We start from the raw sequence: 27014 nt of genomic DNA, 5'->3' as shown, positions 1-27014 counted from the left end.
AACAGATCGCCACTGGGCTTTCATCTAAAACACACAGCCACGTAATGATAACAAAACAAAGGTCGGGGGTCATTGGTCAAGCAACACACCAATCAGAGAGCAGCAGTGAGCACACCTCAGGCTGTGTTTTATATTTCTATTCTTTATTTCTGATGTATTTCACACAAAACCTTTAGTGGAAACGTTTTCACTGATATGATTTTAAAAAAAAAACGGCAAAGTGGCAAGGCTTGCCCACCCTGCGTTGGGGGGGCACAGTGACTCATTTAGGGGGGGCATGGCCCACGAATGACCCCCCATGACGCCGACCCTGCTTGTGTCAAAGGCAACCATTAAGCAGGAAAGTGCAGTTGATCTGTGGCAAGCTAAATATATTCCCATTTTCCTTACCACTTCCATAAAATGTGATCTTATGTAACTTTAGAAACTATTTGTATTTAGTTTTATTGTTCACAATTAACAGTTTGAAATGTTGTGTCCTATTTAAGATTGTAAAGTGTCTAACTCTGTTGACCCAATATGACACATGTTTAAGCATTTAGTTTATTAGTATGGTTACATGCACACCAGAAACCAGGGTATTCTTACAAATTGGACATTGCATTTACATGCATTTAGTATCCGGCTTACTGGAAAGCATATTAATGCAGCAGGTCAGTGATCAGTTTCTTCCTAACCTTTTTGAAGCATGGCTTACTTTTCTTCCCTGTATAAAGTATCTGTACCACACATTAGTTGTAGAGAGGGAAGTGGTAGTCGTACATAGTTTAGTGCAGGGGCGTCGCCTGGACCTGGAAACATTCGGGGCTTAGCCCACAGTGGCGGCGCTACAGACAAATGTTCTACTGCAAGACTCCCCACACGCACATACACAATTGCGCCATCTGGTGTCACAAACGTGTGCCTGCATTAGCTTTGTTACGGCAATGGATTGTGGGAGATTCTCAAAGCACGTGAGGATCTCTTGAGGGTAAGGTGCCTGTATTATCTCGGTGGACAAAATGTATGTTTTTATTTTATAAGGACAATAACGTACTGTTGTGTTTGTTTAGTTTAATGTTAATTGTTTAATGCTCACAGTCACAGCAACATGTTTTCGTGTGATTGGTTTTATATGATTTATCAACGTGATCATCAATAGCTAATCTGAGCACCAGAACCCAGCTCACGTGTCCTTTTATGCTGTCCATTGAAATGCAGGAAAGTAATCACCAGCTCTGAGTGATCTGTTGCCGAGGGGACACTACACCGGAGTTACATAAACAGAGAAAAAGTGCTATTTTGAGGGAACTCACCTCCTCTGGGGTCCCCCAGGAAGATTGTTTTAAATGATTAAGTTAAAAGCATCAATCTTGTGCACGTTGAGAGCAACATCAAGAGATATGGATACATCTCTCAACACCCAGATGTCAACAAAAATCAAAGAATCCGAATCAGAAACGGGTTTATTATTTTAAAACACTTTATTTTCCAATTAAATCATAAACTATGTCAAATTATTTGAAGTTGTTAGTAATCAGATTAAACAGAAAAAAGGGATGGAAGGAGGAAATAATAATCCCTCATCTCTTGCTGTTTGCCGTTGAAATTATCTCTTTTGCTGGCCAAACATGCTGGATGGAAAGCAGTGATGTCTCACTTGCCTTGGCCCTGTATCTGCAGTCCCTAAATCAGTCATGTTACCCATTGACTCTTGTCTGTTCTGGTGTTCCTGTTCATTGTTGTCTCCATTGTCGTTCTTGTCTGTTGTATCTCCTTCTTGTGTGTCCCTTTCTCCTGTTCTCCTTTCTTCATCCTCTACTCTGTTTGGCTCATCTGTGATGACTGTGTAGGTAAACACAAACAAGTATGTAAGTCAATCAGTTTCCAGCTCTGTCAAATAAATGAATTTCAAGATACACACATGTGTCTTCATTAAAATGAGTTTCACCACACAGTCACAAAATGTAATACTAACCAATTGAAAATAGTTAAATGTACATCTCTTGTAGATATCACTGTTAGAGTAGTTATCTGCCAATAGGACATAATCATTCCTACAAATGCAGTTTGAGTAATTAACTTAATATATTCACATCACACTTTAATATAGTCATTTTCACTTAATACTCTAATATAGTCATCTTTCTGCATTCAACACTAAGGAAAGCTGTATCATTTGACATGATAATGAGGAAAAAAGGCCTCCGACAATGCAGATAATTTTTTTGATCATATCAATTTTAAGATGGGGTCCCGGGTCAAGGCTTAATATTTGGGAGCATAGTGTCCCTCGCTCTCTTTCAGGAGCTCCACTGGATTAGCTTTGATCTGAAATATTTGTATAAAAAGCTTGTTGGCTGACTGTCCATCTCATAATGTTCACATAGAAACTAGCTGTCAATAGGAAATATCAATCAGAAGAATTATAATTGAATGCAAAAATCTGTCACAAAAAGAGGTTTCACATTTAAATGCAGGTGTTGTTATGGCAACGTCAGTGGCCAAACAGCCACATTTACTGCTGCAAATACTTCAAACATGCTGTCGACACGTAAAGCAGTGGCAACTATGCCACCATTTCAGCTGGCTCTTTCTCAGAAATACTGTCACATAACATCCAGGAATCATATATTTCAGTGCTAGTTTGATGCTAAGCTAAGCTAACTATGAAACACTTTAACTGACAAGACTCCGGATCAACTGTGTACTGTAAGGTAGCTTCTAGCTTCATGTCGAACAGTAAGTCAACCTTTCCCAGAGAGCTTTCTTTGAAATCACCAGGTAACGCTAAAAAATACAACATTTAGATTGTATGACAAAGTGTGTATATAATATATCTGGCTAGCTAAAGCTACTTGCTAACGGTTTAGCTTACCCCCGCGATTCAAAGTAACGTCAACGTAGCTATAATTTATGCTTTGCTTACATGTTCGCATAACTTGTAAGTTTACTGACATTTACATACCTTGTTCACCTGGCTCAGGTGGTGGCTCTGGGGTTGTTGTTTGAGCCACCACTTGAGAGTTGCCATCTTTTTTATTAAAAAAAATGTCTAATGTCCATCTTCAGAAACAGCGTCCCCGGCTGAAAGTGTAAACACTGTCACAGAGGAGAGGTACGTACCTGTCAGCCAATAAAACACGTTTATTTCCATGCAACTCTCTGATTGGTCTGGTGGTTGCCTCTGTTGCATTCACTGAACACGGGAAATTACAACCCTACCATCCTCTAGGTAAAGTACGGTTAATGTATTATATTATTGAGGGAGAATTTGTCCGGGGCTAAAGAAAAAACATCCGGGGCTAAAGCCCTGGATGCCTACCCCAGGCGACGCCCATGGTTTAGTGTTTCGCCACAGAAGATTTCGGTTCATATTGAATCTTTTGAGGACGGGGGAAAGATCACACAAAGTTCACGCAAAATGTCACATTTGGCGTGGATGCACTGTCTATCTGCTTAGAGTGCCTAAAAATACAATATTGTAATAATGTTTAAGTAGCTAAGATTAGATGTTGTAATACACAAGCCAATATTGTCAAAAAACTATCAAAATACATTGCAAGGAACTTTTTACAAAAACATTCCTAACTGTTTGTAATATACATGGATCGGATTTCGAGGCGTAGTCGTGGGGGAGGGGGTCTGCAGTTCGGTGGACTAAGGATTGCACCACTGCTTTTTGCAGATGATGTGGTTCTGATGGCTTCATCGGTCTGCGACCTTCAGCACTCACTGGATCGGTTCGCAACCGAGTGTGATGCGGCTGGGATGAGGATCAGCACCTCCAAATCTGAGGCCATGGTTCTCAGCAGGAAACCGATGGACTGTCCACTCCAAGTAGGGAATGAGTCCTTACCCCAAGTGAAGGAGTTCAAGTATCTCGGGGTCTCGTTCTCGAGTGAGGGAACAATGGAGCGTGAGATGGGCCGGAGAATCGGAGCAGCGGGAGCGGTACTGCAGTCGCTTTACCGCACCGTTGTGACGAAAAGGGAGCTGAGCCAGAAGGCAAAGCTCTCTGTCTACCGGGCCATTTTCGTTTCTACCCTCACCTATGGTCATGAAGGATGGGTCATGACCGAAAAAAGGAGATCTCGGATACAAGGGGCCGAGATGGGTTTTCTCCGCAGGGTGGCTGGTGTCTCCCTTAGGGATCAGGTGAGAAGTTCGGTCATCAGGGAGGGACTCGGAGTTGAGCCGCTCCTCCTTCGCGTCGAAAGGAGCCAGTTGAGGTGGTTCGGGCACCTAGTTAGGATGCCACCTGGGCGCCTCCCTAGGGAGGTGTTCCAGGCACGTCCAGCTGGGAAGAGACCAAGGGGTAGACCTAGGACCAGGTGGAGGGATTATATCTCTTCGCTGGCCTGGGAGCGCCTTGGGATTCCCCAGTCAGAGCTGGTTGATGTCGCCAGGGAAAATAAAGTTTGGGGCTCTGCTGGAACTGCTACCCCCACGACCCGACCACGGATAAGAGGGAGAAGATGGATGGATGGATTCCTAACTGTTCAAACTGTTCCTAAAAGAAGTAATCAACATGCCATGATGTTTCCTCCAAATGTGTGTGCTGTTTGGAATTATGGGTATGAATGTCATCTTGAGGAGAGAGTTGGTGTGTGTCAGAGAAGAGACTGTAGTCGGAGCCAGACCTTTTCTTTACAGGCTGAATAATACACGTAGACCAGTGCCTAGCAGTGGAAGCTGACATATATGTGCGCCTAGAGGCTCCCCTCAGTTTTACTCAGACTTTTGATGAAATGTAATTAATCACAAGGCTGCGTCCTGCCACAGTGGTAGATGAACTCATGGGCATGTACATTGAATATGCAATTGGAAACCTTATGGCTACAAGAAATATATCTGACCGGGGAAATCAGGTTTCTCTGATTCCCTTTCCCAGGTTTTTCATATTTAGGTTCAGAATTTAGGTTACTGCAGAAGGAAAGTATAATCTCGTTACTTAAGTGCATGTAAACACATCAAGAAAGAGCAGCTCAGTAATTTTCCTGAGTATGTGAAAACATTTATATTTTGTTCAACTTTCTATTCATTCTTCAGTGGTGTGAGGATTGTGAATGGTACATCTTCTCATGCGGTTTACCGTTTGTCAGCTCTTCAACAGCACAAACCCCTGGAGATGAGCAGCTTTTTGTATAGAGACTCGCACAATAGCTCTGGTTGTTAAGTGTCCTGTGCCTTATTTCCCTCCAAACACCCCGACTTAAAAAAATCAAGGAGCTCTCCACCTGAATAATTGATATGTGCCCCATTCCCTTGTCCATAGACGCTGTGATCAAAAACAAAACATGAAATGAAATACTAGATGTCTCGGTCTGCCATCTAAATCCATGTAGACTTCATTACTATAGAGCAGAGGCTTGTGTTTCCACATGCATGGGTAAGAACAAGACAAACTCAGTGTCACTGTTTTAAAGATTCTGTTACTACTTATCAATGAAATATTGAACACAGTATGTCAGAAACTTTCACACATCTCTTTCTAGTCATTAAAGAAATCTCTTTATGGATTGGTGCCATTGTTCACAACAAAATGTGTTCAGGCTCTGCTGGAATTATTTACATTGTTAGAAAGGAATAATTAAGTTATTTCGTCAAAAGCCCAAATAATTTATGAGTATATAACAATCACACAAACATTGATTATTGCTCTCTAAAGTTGCTTTTCATTTCAAGATCCTTGAACAAAATATTACATGTAATCATATTAATTGTCTCCAAGACCTGCTTTGATTTGGTTAATAAATTATCATTCAAGTGTTTATTTGTTAAATCCACTAGATTGCATATGCATACTGCTAATAAACAGAAATACATTTTCCCAGTAGCTTCTTTCTTTCAGTCGATGCTTTCTGTTCTGTTGTTGAACGCTTTTAAACATATAGTCCCAAAAGCAGCAAACAGTTTAATGGAAAATACAAGATAAAATTGGTCTTGGTTGAACAATTCCAGGGGTTATACTTTAAACCATCATTGCCAGCAAATAATTGGTATTGGCTCTAAAAGATAGATTCACCCCAAGTGATGAATTACAACCCTTCTTCAGCCTGTGCTTTTCTTTGCCTTGGGTCACATCTGTTTATTCCTCTGCCCTCAGGTGAACGCTCTGATAAAGTTTTGATTTATTTCCCACTCTGATGTGTGGTTTGAGGGGAGGAGCCTTAACCTTAGACTCCACTTGATAAAGAAAACAACCCCCCAGTAAAGGACACATGATGCGTGCAGCATAGATAAAGAGTCCGAGATAAAAAGTGAAGAGATACTGTGAAGATTTTATTATTTTTGTCCCAGGCTTGTTGCTGAGGAAGTCAGATCTGATAGGGTGTTACAGAGAAGGACTCTCAGGTGACTGCATTTAATGGAATAACAAATACAGCTTTTCAAGTTGGAACAATGGGAATGAGAAATGTGGCACTGGAGCAAATTGTCCGGAGTTTGATCTCAAATAACATAATCTCTGTCACATGATATCTGCTGTTGTTCAAAAATATTGCTGCAAGTTGCTCAGAATGTGTCAGTGTTAATGACGTTGCATTTCTAGAGGAGAATATTCTCCTCAAGGAGGAAAAAGCACAACAAAGCCTTTGTTCCCTTCTGAAGGGCACAGGTGATCTCAACACTTTAATGAGGAGAAATGAACAAAAGAGGTAGAGACGACAAAGGCCGCTGCAAGTAAACATGACCCTCCTACTAAATCCTGCCACTGCATATCCCCTCATGGGGATAAACAAATAAAAAGACAAAGCCACACACCCCTCTCCGCTTTCAACAGGAAATGCCAGTGTGACGTGCCAGCTACTGATGCGTCCTAATGAGAGAATTTCCCCCCTCTCCAGTTACAGAGGCAAAACCATACAGAGACAGATACAGTGCAGCCTCCCGCCCAGTAAACACACTAATTGGTTGTTTGCTGTATTTACTGTGACAGAGTTGGGACTACTGTGGGAGAGAATTAATAACATTTATACTGTAACTGTGCTGTATAAGCATGCACAGCTGATCACAGTGTGTAAGTGCAGCGGTGTTCTGCAAACACAAGTATCTTCCTCATGATACACTTTTATGTGAGTGCGTAGGTAGACTGTTGGCGCTCTGGATGTTAAGAGGGCCATGCACCATGAAAACAGTGGCTCTCATCTCAGCTGTTCAACTAAATAGTTTTAAGAGTAAACTATACATAAAACACACCTCACTCACAGGCTACTATCCTTCCTTTCTTGTCCACTATTTTAAAAGCAGGTATTCCTTTAATAACGATGTTAGTAAAACAGTTGCCTATTTACACTTCCAGCAGACCCAGCACAAATTAGCATACAGTAGGCTATTTGAACTCCTGCTTCAAGCCACGTGTGAAAAAAAACCCTGCATCATTATTGATGACCTCTTTTGGGTACTTTTTCTTTGCCAAATGCTACAGGTTTCACATGTTGGCACAACAGGGAATTAAATTCATAGTTTTAAGTAGTGACGCACGATATTGGTTTTTGAAACCGATACCGATAACTTCCTGCTTCTCAAGACCGATACCGATAACCGATAATAATATAATATAATATATATTAAATGTAGGGATGTCCCGATCACCTTTTTTTGCTCCCGATCCGATTCCGATCATTTGATTTTGACAATCTGCCGTTACCGATTTTTCCCGATCCGATCTTTATGAAATGCATTAAGAGAAAAAAAAGGTAACCGATAACGGCTGGTCATCCAACGCGATGAATTCAGCTATCTGGTCTTGGCTGTTATTGTGTTGGCCTTTTCACTGTTCTGGGGCAGTTTCTCTTTCCTTTTAAAAGTCTCTGAAAGTGTCGGTTGTTTCAGTGCCGTTACCTGAGTGGCCGCTGTGTACTCGCCGTGTTGTTGTTGGTGTTTGTTTCTCAGGTAGCGTATTAGATTGGTCGTGTTGAACGTAGCTCTGTTCTTTCCACCATGCGGAACCTCTGCCTTGCAAACATTGCATCTGGCTGTTACACTGCCTTCGCTTTCAATTTTATAATACTTCCAAACTCCTGACATTTTCTCTGTCCCGACTCCCGAGTCACCAGCTGAACGTAGCCTCTCGTTAGCTTACTGCTACTATTAGACACTGCGCCCACTCTGTTGCCAGATTTGAGAGAAATAAGCAACCAGGTCAACACATCCTCACTCCCAGGTCGGCCTATGTTGACGTTATGTCAAGTCCCCTGCCGGCTTTTTCCAACGCAAGGGGGGGGGCCTTAGCGTCCATTTTCAACGCAAGGGGGGGGGCCTTAGCGTCCATTTTCAACGCAAGGGGGGGGGCCTTAGCGTCCATTTTCAGCTTTCCGGGATGTCCATGTGCTTCTATGGACGCTCATGGAAACACGGCATTTGTTTGTGTCGACTGCCCTTAAAGGCAATGTGAGCGTCCATTCTCATTGGATAGCGGAGAATTGTACACCCGGAAGTAAATATTCCCCTTACTGACGATTGATTTTACAGTGATATCTGCACTACTCATCGACTAAAATACACCAGATTATCCTTGTTAATTACACAACATTGATTGGTTTAAATTGTGTGCAATGCTTTTGTATTTTTCCCCTTCGATTCGGAGAAACAAATCTTTTTTCGGAGTAAAGGATGGCAGAAGACACTACACTACCCAGAATCCCCAGCTATCATTTCTCCCTGCAGAAAAAGAAAACATGGCCGAACTTCGTTTTATTCTGGGTGTAAAATGCCTATTTTAAAGTTAGTTTGGCCATTAAAATGCGTTTTGATGTCATTTGATGCGAGAAATATGAGTTGTTATTTCAGATTATGTGTGCAGTGGATGTACATGATCTTTAGTTTGCTAGTTATTACGAAGATTACTTCAGGAAATTGCGTCCAACGTTTTCATTGTTACCAAGGTGGTTGCTAGGGACGCTGCTATCGATATTATTTCTGTTATGGTGTGTAACTGTTTAATGGTGTTATCTTTATTGCTACCCCCTTCCCCGTCAATGTATAGTGTTGGTCCACAGCGCAAACATATTAGTTTAACAAAATCCGCATCTAAAGATACGTTATTTCCCCCTGTGCAATTCCAGTCTCACATCTCACAGCACATCGTCATTAACAAATACCGGAAACAGACCGAAAACATTTAAAACAAATAAAATAATACCTTATTCCGAGTGTTCTTGCTTTTCTCTTTGAAAGTCATCACATAACGGCATTGTAATACACGGTTCGGCTGCATTAAATATTACATATCTGCCGTAGTTCTGTATTTATAGAGCCCTGATGAGAAGACAAACATGAGGAACTGAAAACGTGACGTGGATCATAAATATATCAGCCATTAAACAACATCTTACATTTCTTTTCACACAATGCGTCTCCTTGCCGTATCAACACTAATTCGGCTCACTTTTATATTTGATCCAATTGGTAGATAGGCTGTATTTACACCATAAAGGTGCACAGATGATATAAAGAGACACCTGGTGGTTAAAGCATGTTATTGAATTTCATTATTTTTATTATTAGATATTAATAGGATCCCTATAAAGTATATTCATTACTCGTTATTCTCTACTAATAGTTAATTAAAGACTGTATGTAATGACTATTTTGCACATCCCGTTCAAGATTTCAAGATGTTCTAAGGTTTATTGACATATCATATAGGCCTACACAACTGTGGTGTAGTTCTGCACTGAATGAAAAACTTGGGTCGCAGGTTCCTCAACAGTGCATTACAAGACATCTATCAATATGTGTGCATACCTCCAGCAATGTTAACTATGTTGAAGCACTTATTTTAACTGATATTATACATAATGTATTATTATGATACTTATGATGTATGCAGATATTTCATCTCCGGCCTTGTCAGGTATTGAACAATCAATAAATAAAGAACACAGAATTGTTAAATATAAAACACAGAATTTGTGTGATTATACTAAATGATTTTCAAATAAACACCACTGCATATTTAACTGTTACACATGCTGATGTAACGCAAATGTTCCAACTTGGGATCAATAAAGTATATCTTATCTTAAGCTGATCGATGGCTACTGCCATATTTGCAAAATGTGCCTCTGAACCTTGACAAGTGCATGTTTCAGGCTTATCAATTAATGTAATGTAATGTTATCAATTAACAACAGGAGGGGTCACAAACATAAGACCAGCTGTTAAATAAAGCTCTTCTGACCTTAGCTGGCATGTGTGTATATATATTAATACTGCCCATTATGGGCACCAGCAATTTTCACCCATTTATTAATTATATGTTTTAAATGTGAGTGTTTCCTTTCCCCTAAACCTCCAGGGATGTACACAGTTTAATACTGGCAACTTCTTATTATGGGAAATACGAAAACGTCTTTTAAAACTACAACTCCCAGTAGAGACGTGCCATAGAGAACATGTTGCGAAACAGAATAGCCAGCATGTGTAGTTCTGGGTACGGGGTGGGGGAGGGGGGACGCGGTGGACCCGTTCAAATCCAGTTTTGAACAGTCTGCCGTGGTTCCATCCCATTTCAAGTGCTGTTCGAGGCTCGGTAACCCTCGGAGCACACTCTCCAATCACAGAGCTTGAGGACTATCACGGGGTTTGTCAAACAGAGCACATGGTGTAGTCCAAACGATAGCTGGGGATTCTGGGTAGTGTAGTGTCTTCATTGCCTTTTAAGGGCAGTTGACACAAACGAATGCCGTGCTTCCATGAGCGTCCATAGAAGCACATGGACATCCCGGAAAGCTGAAAATGGACGCTAAGGGCCCCCCCCTTGCGTTGAAAATGGACGCTAAGGCCTCCCCCCTTGCGTTGAAAATGGACGCTAAGGCCCCCCCCCCTTGCGTTGAAAATGGACGCTAAGGCCCCCCCCCCCTTGCGTTGGAAAAAGCCGGCAGGGGACTTGACATAACGTCAACATAGGCCGACCTGGGAGTGAGGATGTGTTGACCAGGTCTAAACAAGCCCAAAGAAAGCAACACATACATGATGTTGTGTAATTTTAAACCAAAACTAAGTCCTCAGGATGACTTTAAGACGTGAACATGGTCATTTTTGTTTTGTAACATTAAATAATAAAAAATTTTTAAAAAAAATCCCGATCCCCGATTTTTTTCTCCCGATCCCCGATTTTTTGAAAATCACGTGATCGGCTCCGATCCCCGATCACGTGATCGGATCGGGACATCTCTAATTAAATGTACCTGTAGTTTTTGCACACCTGGTGGTAAAAAAAGGACTAGTAGTGAGCAAATGACATGAGCATTACTACTATCAACAAAACAAAGCCAAGAACAGTGTTGACTCTTCAAAGTGACCATATTTATTTTCCCAAACAAATCTGGCAAACTTCTTGCCTTTTTCAAAAGCCTCGTCGATAGGTAAAAGCCCCGGTGTCTTTGCAGCTGGCTTTGGATTCGCCGCTAGTTTAGCAGCGCAGGCGTCTTCGTACGCTTTTAACACACCATCGTAGCGATGGCGATGTTTCAGGTGACCAATCAGGTTGGAAGTATTATAGCTCGTTGCCTTCTTCCCTCCTCGTGGAACTTCTAATGCAGAAGTTCCACGAGGAGGGAAGAATGCAATGCGCATCTGTTAATACAAATAGCAAGCGAACTATCTAACTCTGAAACTTTGAAATAGTCCCATACTACCGACGACATGTTTGTTTACTGTCCTGGCTTCACGGCCGCACACCATTTACGTCACAGCCAGACATGAGTTAGGGAGCGCTGGATTTGTGAAAAACTCCCCTCTTCCTAAACCACTATACCACACTACTGGCAAAACGGGAGGAGCCGAGTGAAAAACAAGCGCCCCTCATCCCAATCCACCCACACCGCAGTATTTTTTCTTTTTTTTACCCAAAAAATATATTGTATATTATCGGGGCTATTAATACTGTTATCGGGTTTATCGGGATGACGTCATAATTCCTAATATCGGGCCGATAATTATCGTGCACCACTAGTTTTAAGCGATAATCCCTTTTGCAAAATCAAATGCTGTATTCAACAAACATCTGTCAACGTACAGAAAGCTCATCTCAGAAAACCAGATGGGTTGTTTGTAATGAATACTGATGTATTCATGATCTGGCATTTAAGGTAGGACATGCAGGGCAACTACATGCAGTAAATACTAAAAATGGTGCTGGTTTGATGTTGAAGGATCGACTCACATATTGCCCTTTATTGTCTGGTTTGGGAAATATGTGATTGCAAATATGCTCACGGCGTATCAACAATTTAGTTTTCTTACATTTCTTACATTTCTAGAGAAAGCAAAAACAATACGATTAGATGCATACAATAAAGATCAAGAATAAATTGAATTAAGAAAAAGCAGTAACGTAGATGTATATTTTTGAAAAGGAGCACTGAAGAGCCAGTTCTGCTCAGTCTATAATCTAGACTTTAAATGAACCAGAAGGTTTTTAGAAACAAGGCAATGCTGCGATAATTTAAATCTTAAACAATGATTAAAAACCTCAGAAGTTGCCAGTGCAGAGACGATAAAGCAGGAGTATATGATTGTGTGATTTAACAAGAGTTAGGAGTCTACCAGCAAAATGTCCTATTTCCTGCAGCTCAAATGTTGAAGAAAGCAACCGAACGAGATGAAAGCCTGACTCACCTCATGTATGTCACTGCAAGATAAGAGAAATGTTATCACAGTTCAACCAGTCTCTTCACCTGCAATATGCCAAGTTAGACAAAAACAAGCTTCACATTTATACTCTCTCCAAGTGTGTTTGAGAGAGCTGGAAGAAGAGCCATCTGCGTTAAGATGTTTCAAAATCCAAATTGGTGTATTTTTCTAAATTACTTTTATGCGAGTACTGTGAAGTGGTGTCATGTCACTGTTGTTAAAAAAACTGGTTTCAGTGTTTCAATGTTGAGGCATATTTAAAAATATGTTGCCATCTGTTAAGGATCCTTCATGATCAGTTTTACCATCTGACAGCTCAATGGATATGTCCTTAGTGGTATTATTAACCTTCTTTCAGGTTTATCGAGCGAAATGAAGTCCCCTGGCAGATATATTCTATATTCCTGCATGTCGGGATTCCTTTACTCCATTTGTTAATGCTGACCTGCAAGGAAGTCCTCTTACCCTTAATCAACTGCTACTATATTTTCCATGCACGCACGACTTGATCTAAAACCATATTTTTTGCAGACTTATTGTGTCATTTGTTTTAACAGAACTAAAAGTGTTTAGAAAAAAAAGAAGAACATTGTACCTTACACTTTTATAATGTATGTTATGTATTTCTGACATACTATATAAATATTTTGGACCCACCTTTGCATTATGTGACTGAGGGGTACAATAAACAAACTGAAAAGTAATTTACAGACCACAGAACCTCAATGAAAACACATGTGATAGGTGCTGTGGAGTGGATTATAGGTGCTGTGGAGTATGCTGTGGAGTATGAAGGCCTAGTTGATATAGAAGGTCAGGCCTGGTGCTTACCACTCCTCATGCACTGTTTACCCAGTAATGGAAGTGTTTCAGTAAGAGTGGCGGTATGGTCAAAAACAATCACACAATCATGCCTTTACAAGTGCACTATATGCATAAACAATGGTCTGCATTGTTTAATCATATAATTATATTGGAGCACATCCAATAATTATCAAAATAAAAAGTTATTTGATGCCTTTTTGTTGAAGGAGGAAAAGAAGCTCAAAGGTTGATATATGCAGCTTCATATAGATGAGTGATCTTGAGCTGCTTTGCAGGAAATGCATTGAAAAATTGCTAAATGTGACTGTGGCAGCATGCAGGAGATTGTCTGCACTATTGTCAAAACCACATTGCATTTGAAAAGTTTTAAAATACTTGATCTCTTTAACTGACAGCTCTTTGATAATAAAGTTGTAGAATAATCGGTGTGTCTTAACATTTTCATGTGGCTGATGAGACCTGTTTTTTTTTTACAGACTGATGTCTGCGTCGAGGTCTTCTCCTCCCTCTGTGTTGGTGTCAGACTGAATATACAATGAATATTTTGACTGCAGCACATCGTTTGATGTTGTGGCTTCATGCTACATTCTCATTATTTTGAATGTAAAATGACACAGTGACTACACATACATTGCAAACTGTCTGCTGTAATTGGAGGGAATTTACAGAAAGTAACATTTGTGAAACTAAGAACTGCAGGCGTGTTTTTAAATAGTTTTTTAGTTGAAGGTCAAACAGGGATCTTCATCTGATTAACACAATGTTCCTTTGTCATTTTTGGTTAGTAGTTAAATACCCGTGTCTGCACAGCAGCTGTCTTAAGTGACTACCTCTGAGTTTGTTGCTCTGTATCACTGTGAGAGTTCTGTTGGGATGCAAGGAATCTCAAAATTATTGAGAGAAAGCACAGCAGTGTACTGCATTTAGCCAACTCTGCCATACCATGCAGTAGGAAAGGGAGTATAACATACAGTGTCTAAGAATCTCTTTAAAATCAATATAGAGAAACAGAAAACAAAGATTTTGACACCGGAAATGTAGTCTGAGGAATAGCAGACCTTCGTATTCTTTGAATAATATGAACAAATAAATGCATTACTTAAGACCTGAGGTCTGCTTTTAAGAATTACTACTCTGAGAAAACGGACTCACTGATTCTGCTACTCTGTAAAGAATGGCTTTGAGCTGGTTTAAAAACTATCTATCTGAAAGAACTCAGTGTGTCTCAGTAGAAGATTATACCTCAGCTGCTCTTACTATAAACAAAGGTGTTCCACAAGGCTCTATTTTGGCCCCTGTCTTATTCTCCATCTTTATAAATGAACTAGGAAATGGGATAAACCCAGCACGGTTTCATTTATACGCCGATGATACAGTTGTTTATACAGTGGCTTCCTCTTTAACTCAGGCTATAGAGCTTCTACAGGATGCTTTTAATACACTGCAACACTCCTTGCTAAGGCTAAGACTGGTCCTTAATGCAAAAAAGACCAAGTACATGACCTTCTCTCGCTCTCGAGCTAATACAGCTGTCCCTCCGATTCTTACACTGGAAGGGACATGCCTTGACAAAGTAGCATCCTACAAATATCTGGGCATATGGATTGATGAAAAGATGGCCTTTGATGTTCATATTGGGAACCTACTGAGAAAATTTAGACCTAAACTGGGCTTTTTCTTTCGTTTAAGGAAATGTTTCCCGTCTGAAGCCAGGAAGAGAATTGTGCAGAGTTCCTTTCTGTCTGTATTAGACTATGGCGATGTGATCTATATGCATGCTTCTTCCTCCCTGCTTAAAAAGCTGGACTCTGCGTACCATACTGCTATACGTTTTGTAACGGGTGCAGGCTCTCGCACCCACCACTGCACTTTGTATCAGTCCTTAGGATGGTCCTCTCTGTACCAAAGAAGACAATCACACATGTTGATTTTTATCCTTAAGTCATTGCTAGGTAAGCTGCCCTTATATATCTCCAGACTTCTGTCATTTTATACTTGCTTTTTTAATACTAGACGAGCAGCAAATGGGATGCTTTTAAATGTTCCTTTGATGCAGTCAGAGCTTGGTAAAGCTGCATTCTCCCACTATGCTCCCTTTTTATGGAATACGCTGCAAGTAAAACTTTGTCTAGAGGCACTTCCTACTGTAAATGCTTTTAAAGGTATGCTACGATTAGCCCTTCATGAAACATGTAACTGTTTTACCTGATGCTATTGCTGATGTGATTATGCTTCTTGCCACTGCACAAATGGCCTTCTGTATTTATATTTGAATTGTATGTTTTTTTTGTTTAATGCCTTTGTTTTATGTTGAAACTTGTTGTGTGCCGTGTTGGTCAGGACTCCCTAGAAGAAGAGATCTTGTATCTCAATGGGACATTCCTGGATAAATAAAGGATAAATAAAAATAAAATAAAAAATCTCTCAACCGAGATTTTAACCTTTATTGATTTCCACTAAAATTGTTACAGCCAAATGCTTCCCTCTTCCCTCTTGTGGAATATAGTTTTAGAGTATGGAGAGGCCGGCTACAAATTCATGCCCAAAGCAGTTTTATCAAAATTCTACATCTGTACCACGGTGAGCTGGCGTTACCTACAGGAATATTCTCTGAGATGGTAAAAACAGCAATTTTCTTTTTTACAGACAGAAGAAGATGCTTGAATATAATTTGATACAAATATTTTTGCATTGTTGGGCAGTTTCATTGAACTATATTTTAAAGGATCTAATTTAATAATTTATAATGCACTGCTGTGCCTCTAAAAAGTAGTTCATGTATAACTGGAGGCGTATTGTTCTCTTTCAGCAACTTCTTTGCTAAGTGTCTTTGTTTGGTCTCCCGTGATTCAATTTTGTCAGTGTGTACATTGTTGCATATCCTTTCTACTGCCTCTGTAACTGTGCTAGCAGACGGCTATACTGTAACTCAGTTGCCTCACTGTCGAAGCATACTTACTGCTGCACTTCACACACGTCTAGAGTGCTGCTGGGAAGCTTAAGGACTACTTCACCTACACACACACACACACACACACACACACACACACACACACGCATTTTTGCCTCGGGTATTTTGCTGTGCTTTACTTGACTTAGCACCAAGGTTAGTTGACTGAATGTGCACTCAAGAGGAAACCACTCTCCAAACACCAAGGTTACCATAATTCACCTGTTTGATAAAGAGCAAGTCATGTGACATATTCTGCCATTTATCGTAACCCATGTAACAAAGGTTGTACTAACATGTTTGTCAACCATCTTCTCTACCTGCACCGACACACCAAATGGATTACGTCGCCTGTGTAACCGTGTCCAATCAAAACCTGCTCTAACTGCTGCTAGATGACCACTGAGGAAACGGTCTCTGAAGGTCTAATTAATCACCATCACAACCAGTGAAACAAATGAGCCTCCAGGCGTACTTCCCATGATTGAAAGTCTTTGAGAACTTCTATCATGTCCTTAGTCTAATCACAGTGTTGTCCTATCAAGCGGCACTTCCCCTCTGCTACAGCGCTGAAACTCAACACTGTTGAATGTGCGGAGTTGAAGTCATTCCCCCTCAGGCTTGTCCTGTTTGCTGTGCGCTGTTCTGTCATCTTGGATGTTGGTTCACTTTTGATTTAGTATTTTTCTCTTGAATGCAGCTAGGTCCTTGTACTGTGTGTAAATGATCGATATAGATGGATTATCATAGGAAAACAAGATTTACTTTAGAAATTTCTTCCATTGAATACATTATTAGCAATTGTACACAGTACCTCGCCATTTAGAGCTAACAATTTAAAACCAGACTGGAACAACCATGAACTGGGCCAAAGGTATTGGTACCTTCTGCCCTGCATATTCCTGAAATTGGTTAATGATAATGGCTAGAGATTGATACCAATTCCCTAACTGGTTCAGCTTTTTGCCATGCATTAAATGGTTGGCAGAATGGGATTAACTGGTAGGCAAAATGTGTAACTTTTGGACAGAGATGGGTTAGCTGTTTCATATATAGCAAAAGAACAGAGGATCATATCGCTTCATAGTCGGCCCTGTTTCAGCACACCAAGTCACCAACACAAGCAACTCCCTCTTTTCAGCTCTTTCTGTATATTATCACACAAACCTCCTGAAAACTCTTCACCCTATTATCTCTTGATTCTTTGAATATAAACAATTAGCCTATAATAATTATTACAATTGATCGCTTTATAAATCACTCTCTGACCAATGAATGGTAAATGTTTTCCTCTCAGTGTAGCAGATAGCAAACATTTGTTGCAGCAGCTACGGAGCAACATTACCATTCATTGAGAGTTGTGTTTTCAGTCAGGCTTTAACAAAGCTCAGATTTTCTAAAGTTGAGCTTCAGTGTTGGGGTCAATATAAACATGTCCTCTTCCCCACATGTGTAAGAAAGGCTTTGCGTTTGATTTCTTACAGGATATAAACCTGTAACCAACACAATAGTTTCCTTCAACTTCCAAAGACATTAGGTGTGTGTTTCTTTTCAGAAGCAGTTTTTTTTTTGTCCTAATGTAATCCCTGCCTCCATATTGTTGTTTTAGTTCTTCCCCGACTGTCTGTTTGTCATTGCATGTAAAAAACAATCTGCTCATGAATATTAATCTCCCCCAATCTGCCTAAAACACATGCATACTTCATTCATACACACAAACACGCACACGCACACATTAACCTAGTCTTTGGCCCGAGTGTCGCTGAGCACTCAAAGCCTTTTTTCTTTTACCTCTTTTATTCATATAAGGCTCCTTTTGTTTGTGTTCATTTCTCACTATTTAATTCCTTCTAAACTTTGAAAAGGATATTAGCTTCCACATTTTAGCCTTTGTCATGTTCTCAAATTTGATATTGAAATATGAATTTAAAATAGCTTCGACAAAAACAGAAGAAAAAACCCAGATATGACACATATTTAATTAAAGGGGGAGAAATAATTATAATCAATATTTTACTTGCTTGAATTTCATTCTGAAAACAATACTGTTAAACTGTTAATTATATTTATAAGCTGAAATAATGTGGCTACATAATGAAATGTGTTGTATTTCTTCAATATGCTCCAGGGGACATTAGATTTTAATTAAATTATTAACGGATGATACCAGCACCAATTTTGATTAGAATTCATTTCCTGGTGGCATGTTCCTCTTTATAAATTTTAATTAATGATAATCGTCCATGGCATGTAATTCAGTTATACTCCATCCTTTTCAATTAGGGTATGTTTAGTTTTTTCTTATTAAATCTCTTTCTAGTAGTGTATACATGTTAGCTTGTTTTTTTCCATACAGTTCTGAAAAAAAAATAATAAATCTTACTCTTGTCAGCAATCTTAGTACTCATGAAATAATATTCCAGAGATTTCCCTGGTTACCACAAGCAGCCTTTCACCCACACCCCCATATTTTCACAGATGATAGATTCCACTGTGCTTCTCAATAACGCTAAAGTTCTGCAAAACCTCTGCAATATTCAGACTTACTGCAGCACACGATTGAAACACTGCATAATGTTCCAACAGGTACTAAAGCTCAATGAATTGACTGTTTTAAATGACAAACCTGGGGGAGATTTTGCCCATTTAATTTGCAATGCAAAAGACAAAACGATCAGTGACATTTGAAAGCTAGATTGTAATCATGCAAGTGCAGTTGAGGTAAATTATTTTATATTATTCAAGAAACTATCGACTTTATATACTTTATATTGCATGAAAACCACTTGCCTGTGGTTAAATCTTCCCGACTGTTAAGCTCAGCTCACTCAGAAGTTTGCCTCTGAAGTGCATTAAAACCTCTTGGAAGCAGGACAGAATTTTTAACAGATGCCAACGTTGTTTTATGGAGTCTGGACATGAACAGAGTCTATCAACAAGCACCACAAAAAGTAATATACTGTGTGTCACACCAAATGTGTGTTTGTTAGATGTCTCTCTGCTCTGAGTGCTGTCAGTGCTGTTTAGCTATATAATGAGTCAACTGCACTCATTTTGAACCCTTAAGGTTTCAGCCCTGTTCTAGTGCATAAACACTCACTTTTTTTGTTTACTTTCTCCAAAGAAAATCACTTTATTAATTATGAAAGAAAGCTTGTGTGTGTGTATTGCGGTAAATTCGTTTTACTTTCTCTTCTCTGCGTCGGTCGAATAGCAATGTCAGCTATAAAACATCCCACCAGCTGCTAGTAGGGATCTTTTGTTTTGGTGACACCAGAGCTTCTCGTCCTTTGACAGTATGAACTTCTGGTGTTTCTGTTAATGGACCGCCTATCAGTCTCTGGAAATAAAAGGCCACCCTTCACCTGCTAACAAAGCAACATTCATCACGCTGATTGTATTAGGGATATCATTTTTCTACATCACTTTAATATCACCTTACGCAAACCCTGTGCTTTAGAAAGATTGTCCTGGACAAATATTCATGCTTTTTTGTCTTCCTGTGCCTCCTAGAGACTCCAGGGAAGGGAGAGGACAGTCAGACGGACACATCGTTCTCCGACTCATCGCTGTTCGCTCACTGGGGTCAGGAGCTCGGCCCGGAAAACCAGCGGGTGGCATTGAAGATGTTCCAGTACTACGGATACAACGGCTACCTCAGTGATCGACTCTCTTTAGACAGGCCAATCCCAGACCTCAGGCCTGATGGGTAAGACTGCAGGTAGAATGGTGCTCAACACTGTCCTACAGTACATACATGCTACCATAGAGTCACAGTATAAATGATCCTGTCATTTAGTCATTCGTATTTTTCTCTGATGCTTTCATTGCTTTCTTGTTGAACTGATGGGTCGTGTCTTCACATAACATATGTAGTTGTGGGTAATATGATTAATGAATTCCTCTATCACCGTATAAATATATTATGATAGCAATCGGTTATGATATAATTATGATTGGGAAATTAAGGTACTACTACAGTACATCACATTAATGATAAAAACGAATCTACGGTCGTGCAAGAAGTCTTGTTATTATTCTGGGCTTCAAGTGAAACGCTGCACTCAACATGATGACATGCTTATAATGACCAGGCTGATATCAAGCAGGCATTGTGTTTATATCATGTTCACCACCTTAGTGTTGCATGTGAGCTTATGAACATTTGCTAACAAACACAAACTGCAGCTGAGGCTGAAGGGGATGTCATTAGTTTTGAAGTATTTGCTAGGATGTTGACCCGATGATGGCAATAGATCAACATACAGTAATCACACTGGTGATTAAAATGTATCCAGAGGGAGAATGTGAACTTTTAATTTGAATCCACAACAGATTTTCCCCCTGGGGACAACTACAATTGGACTGCTAGACCGACCCCGTGGTGTGCTAGCTAAAAGGTCATGGGGTCATTCAAGCCTTTTTTTAAATTCTTTGTTGATTTACCTTTTTTTGTCAGAATTTCAGATATAAAACATCGAATATAATTTCCCAGAGCCAATTTCTTGTGTACACATTATCTTTATTCAATCAACAGTCAAAAAAAGATTGTGCTAACTATATATAATAATAATAAATTCTCCTCTTCTCTCTATCTGATGAGCATTAACTTTTCAGTCATAAATAAAGGCAAGTTTAGAGCACATTCAAAGCACTTTGTGGTTTCCTATCAAACACAAATGTGTCTAATTGAAAACGGTCTACAGCATTAAGCATATTATTGCTGCTTAGCAAACTATATTTTGTTGTAGGATTAATTAAAGAGTGACTTTTGTTCTACCGATATCTGACTCAAACCCCTGCGGCCAGCTGAAGGTGGCAGGGAAAAATGCTTGTTTCCTCAGCAGCCTGTAAATGAATATTTTCAAAGCCGTGTGCAATTATGTGTGCACTCTGGGCACTTTGATTAATCCCTGGACGGAAAGCAATCCTGTAAAGTCAATACACCAACGTCTTTACAGAGAATTGCTCACACCACATCGGCAATCTGACTCTGTTTTCAGCACAGCTCTCGTGTTCACATGTTACAGGAGCGCACAAAGTGACATCCTGGTGTAAAGGTTCACACAGTTCATCGATCTTCAGGGTATTTTTCTCAACTGCACATCGCTAAAATCCTGTGAGACCACTCCCACTCATGCTGGCTGTGTAAAAACATCCAAAACTGTCCTGGGGGATACACATTGAGCATGCATTTCCTAAAAGTAGTAATCTCTGCATTCTGTGAATCCAGCAGGCAAGTGGCAGTGTGGTGTGGTTACAGCATGGGGATTACAGGCAGGACTAAAAACTGTTAAAATGTCACAATTCGTACCACAAATCACTTTTTACAATTACATTATATGGTCATTTCAAAGGATTATTATTGGGAGCTTGCCCCAGATTTTGTTACCACAATCTTCATTGTGTTATTGAGGAAGAAAACGTATTTGTGTCATTACACACAGAAAACATTATGATTTCCATTTCAAAGGCTGTAATTTAAACTCAAATGGAAATTGCCTGCAGCATTAGAGTCATATTTGTATAGCTTCCTTTTACACCGCAAGTGGCTGGGCTAGCATAACATCTGCCATCAACCTGCTACCATGTTATCATGTTATCCTACAGACAAAACCATGCCTTACCATTTGTTTTGTGTCTGTCCTCCACAGGTGTAGGAACCTCACTTACCCTTTAAACCTCCCTCAAGTGAGCATCGTGTTCATTTTTGTGAATGAAGCCTTTTCCGTCATCCTGCGGTCCATCCACTCTGCCATCAACAGGACGCCCTCCCACCTTCTCAAAGAGATAATCCTGGTGGACGACAACAGCAATAACAGTAAGCGGCATCATTTAATAATAAAGCCATTGACCTCTCGTTAAAGCCTCCCCCCTAACAGTCAGTTGTGGTAGCTTAGCAACCATCACTAGGCACTGCAGGCCTCTCAGGCTCTGGATTTCTAAACATGATGTAGTGCTGTGCGCGGCTGTAGCGAGAGATATACTCTGCATCCAAACACTTGTGGGTCTTTTTATAGACTTTCCTTAACCCAAAACTCAAGAGAAAAGTGAATTAAGGGATTAAATGATGTGTTTATATGCTCTTACATAAAATGCTTATTCTAGTCTGGCTAATTTGTTGGCTACATACAATAGTAACCTAACCCAGTGATACCTCCGTGACAGAGAAGCATTATGACTATTATTGTTGCTTTGACAGATTATATGAAGAAAAAAAACAACCTGTCTAGGGATCACCCAAAGATTCCAAGGTTGCTAAACTGTCTTTTCAGTATTACAGACAGCGATGCACCAACGCATAACAAACAGCATCAATCAATGAGTAAAAATAAATAGTAACTCATGACCAATCAGATTAGTCTGGGACACCCACACCCTGTTTATGCTAAGCACATTCACTGTGTAGTATTTCCCAACTGCAACGATCCCAGTCCTGGATTAATTCATTGTGTTTCGTCTAACATGAACATTTATTTGCTGCTCTTTGTTGAATTTGAGGACCAGATTGTTTAAAAATGTGACAAACCCCAAGCTTTAATTAGTGATAGACCTATAAACAAATATTGACGTTGTTGAACATTATTTTGGCGTTGCCCACAAAGGGACACATTAATTATGACTATGGGAGTGTATTTTGAACCTGTACAGTAGTGTCGATAAGCAAAAATACAAATAGACACTGAGTTATGACATTTTTGAATACAATATTTAAAGATGGAAATCAAACCATCCAAGGACGTCGTTTGAAACAGTGACCATTCAACAAAAAAGTAATAATATAATTATAAAAACATTGTTGCTTGCATTGTGTTCTCTTTCTGAGGACAGAAGGTTGTCTTTATGTTCTTGAACAAAAGTCATTCATATTCTTAAACATGTTTGTTTTACTGATCACGATCGTTGACACTGAATTTAATGTACGGGAGGCCATACTGAATTTTCCGCATACTCATCTGGTCCCCCTACCTATACTTTACATTTCATTGCCTCGTGTGGAAAATCTATATGTGATATTTATAGTAATGTACTGCTCCTCTGACCTCCACATTCATCTAAAGTTTTTAATTAGGGGCTGTGTTTACTGAATTTAATCGATAAATCTCACTAATTAGCTGCAAAGCCAGGAAATATGCCCCAAGGCAGATAACAAAACAGCAAGGTGATGAAGTGTTTGTACATATCTCGTCTGCATTTGCAACACTAATTCCTAAATATGCATGCATTGAAATTAGTACAAACAGACAGGTTGAAAATATATCTAGTTTATGCTGACAATGTATAACTGCTGAGCTCTGTTCAGTTGTTAATACTGAAATGACTGATGAGATCACTGATGGGTGACTTTACTGTAAGGCAGAAGCAATTGAAGTCACCTGTGAAAAGTGGACGTGGTAATTTACTACATTACAAAGGCAGAAAGCAGGCTACAAAAAGGTAATGATACGGTTGCAAGGTCATTTATAGGCAAAACACTTTTAAATGGGCTGCGCTGCTTGTAACAAGGTCTGAGTCCGCCATTAGGGGCAATCAACATTGGAAATACAAGCTTTGAGAAGACTCCGTTTACCAAAGTCAATAATGCAAACATGCAGCATTGCCTGTAGCCTGATGGGACAGAATAAAGATATTGCAATATGTCATGGTAACTTACCTCAATCGCTGGAATACAAATAATGACTGTTCGTATTGACAAGGAAGTTTAACTTATGCGTTGCATAATGTAAAGCTGAAAACCCTGTGGTTTTCTTCCACTGGCACATTATTAGATTATTACCTCACATCCCATAAACATTCATATTTAATCACGTAATCGAGCGCTAGGGAGAAGTTGCCTTTAGCTTCTTCAGGGACCCAAGTCACGCATTGACATTTTGCTGATGGCATTTTTCCCTGAGCACTCTGTCACTCTGATAGGCCTGGTGTTATCATTATCACCACGACTGTGAATCTTATCTGTGCTAAATGTCATTAGCCCGTTGACCTGTGATGTCATCTTCCACCGCTAACCTCCTGGGCATCCTGATCTTTACATTAGTCATCCGCCACTGTCACAGCTCACCTCCGAGAGGTGCATGCAGGAGGACGTGTAGCCATCAAGGGGGAGAAGGGCAAATTGACCTAGCTGATTCCTCCCTAATTGGATAATGTCCCATGCAGTGGCTCGAGAAAAGGCTCATCTTTAAGAGCGGGGTTTTGAGAAGGGCTTACTTGGCTGTCGGAGGACTAATGATTTCAAACTTAAATAATACCACAGTCTCGAACATAATGTGAGAGTAAATGACGGCACCCAGGATTTGATACTGGAGTGGTAAAAATCTCTTGAGGAAAAGTGAGTCTTACTCGGATATATTAAACACAGATTTTAACAGCCACTCAGTTGTGAAGTGAGAAACGCTGGAGTGCAAACTACACAGTCAGTGTGAGGCCTGTATCCATGACGATTTGCCATCTGCTGTGAGAGAAGTAACGCCTGTGTGCTGATAAAAGTGTTTATTTCGAACATGCATGAAGAGAACATACAGTATTCAAGGCAAGGACGAGTTCAGTTCAGATCAGTGGAGGAAAGCGTCTGAGTACATTTACTCAAGTACTAATACAACCTTGAGCTTCTTGTATTTTACTTGAGTATTTCCTCCTTTATACTTCTACTCCACTTCAGAGTTAAATGTTTCACTACATTAAGAGTAATTAAGTAATCGTACAAATTCACATGTTCATTGTAAAATAAAATCAGCAAATAAATGTTGCTTTATTAAAGATTTAAATAAGATCAAACATTGGTCGGGAAATATAGATCAGGGTAAAGTCATACAAAATGATCCCCGATTTATGAGATGAAACAATTGCACATTAATGCCTCAATTATATATATTTTTCTATGCTGCATCAGGAGTAGTTTTTTTGTATGGTGATATACAGACAGTTTCATTTGATTCAATTAACTAAAGGTCACTGAGCAACAGGTTAAAAATCAAAACAAACTAAAGCCCATTCATCAGTGAGATGTCCTTTGCTTGGTTTTGCAGGTAGCTTCATGTATGACAGAATTAAACCTCAGCACACATTAAGGGAAGCACAGAAAGGATTGTTTATCCATGATCCACTTAAAGACTTGTTTTTAATACAGAAATGTTAGTGTTGTTATGTTCCCTCCTAAACTAGGGCTACAAAGGGAAGTAACAAAACACAAAAACTACCGGGCGAGAGAAAGGAGAGGAAACTGTCTGCTGAAGCCACAAGGTGATGCTTTGATTGATAAAAAAGAAAAGAGGCTCCCCAGCCAATTTGCAAAACAAACTTAAATAACTAAGAATAACTTTCTGTTAAAAGAAAGTGACTAAATAGTACAACACACAAAGATAAACTGGAGGACATCTCCTAACAATTCACAAAAACAGAGGCCTCACACAGAGACAGACACCATGCTGCACACATGCAGCCAGAGGAGAAGGAGAGAGGGCCACTGCAGCCTTCCTCATGTACTTTAAGGAGGCCCTGATTGGGGATCGGGAGCACCTGGGGGAGAGGCTGCACCTGGAGACAATCATGGAGAGAGAGACACACACACACACACAAAAGCACACACACACAAGCACCAACTGCGGCACGTAACAAGTGTACTGGATTGAGAAAAACAGTATCCATATGTAGTTAAACATAAACTCGTACAATGTTTTTTTTGTTATATCACACTGAGGATAGGATAGAGTTTGGCTTAATTGCATATTCACCATTTTGCAGCTCACCATTCACTTTGCTTTTACCTTCTGAGAAAAACCTTTGAACATTTGAATATGTTACTGGATTAACTTCCTGAGCTCAGTGATGTTAGAAACCTGTTTGCTTGTTCCAGTCCAACTCCATCGCAAAGCCCATTGCTTTCAGCAGAGCTTCCTGAAAGATTGATGACTGTTGGCCATCAGCCATTCTTAGTGTAATGAACTGTGCTTTATTATGATTTGTTATGAGGCATAACACACCATCATTTTTATTTTCAATTCACACATCAGAATGTTTTAATTATTGATGGATTAAAAGTTATTACATATACAGTAATGCGTTTGAACATCAGCAGCAGCTGCTCGCATGAGTAACTAGCATTCATTAGCCTGAATTTCGAGTCCAAAGTGAAGAGGTGTTTGTTTATATGATGCTTAATCTTGAATTAGTACAAGTAAGTGTTTCTTAGCCCTGACTTTGATGATCCAGAGTAGCTCTGCTCCATCATGGATATCTAATCAAGAGCATTGGAAGTGTGCTGATTGCAATTATCAGAGAAGAAAAGGAAGTTAACCATGCTGGCTTAATGCAGACACAGTTCATTTTTTAAGATGTGACTGCAGTGAAAAAAAAACGTTTAAAGGCTAAATCCCAACACATTTGCTTGAATCACAATTCTTGCTTAAATGTTGTCCATCCATCCATCCATCTTCTCCCGCTTATCCGTGGTCGGGTCGCGGGGGTAGCAGTTCCAGCAGAGAGCCCCAAACTTACTTGCTTAAATGTTGTGATTTTAGAAATGATTTGACGATTAATTTTCTTTATATTTTTTTATTGACTTTTGGACTTTATAATCAAAACGTTATGGAATAATTTTTATCACAAGTCATTAATA

The 27014-nt window shown here is 39.7% G+C and overlaps 1 protein-coding gene across 1 annotated transcript in view; it reads left to right on the top strand.

Moving 5' to 3' along the window:
* Positions 1 to 27014, top strand: part of galnt18b (UDP-N-acetyl-alpha-D-galactosamine:polypeptide N-acetylgalactosaminyltransferase 18b) — a 122462-nt gene that overhangs the window by 32198 nt on the left and 63250 nt on the right. The window contains exons 2-3 of the mRNA XM_034111303.1: positions 19910 to 20105; positions 22051 to 22217. Coding sequence (XP_033967194.1) covers positions 19910 to 20105; positions 22051 to 22217 — 363 coding nt within the window. The remainder of the gene's footprint in view (positions 1 to 19909; positions 20106 to 22050; positions 22218 to 27014) is intronic.

Source organism: Pseudochaenichthys georgianus, chromosome 3 (assembly GCF_902827115.2).
Source record: "Pseudochaenichthys georgianus chromosome 3, fPseGeo1.2, whole genome shotgun sequence".
Taxonomy (NCBI): Eukaryota; Metazoa; Chordata; class Actinopteri; order Perciformes; family Channichthyidae; genus Pseudochaenichthys; species Pseudochaenichthys georgianus.
This window is presented reverse-complemented; position numbering and strand designations above follow the sequence as displayed.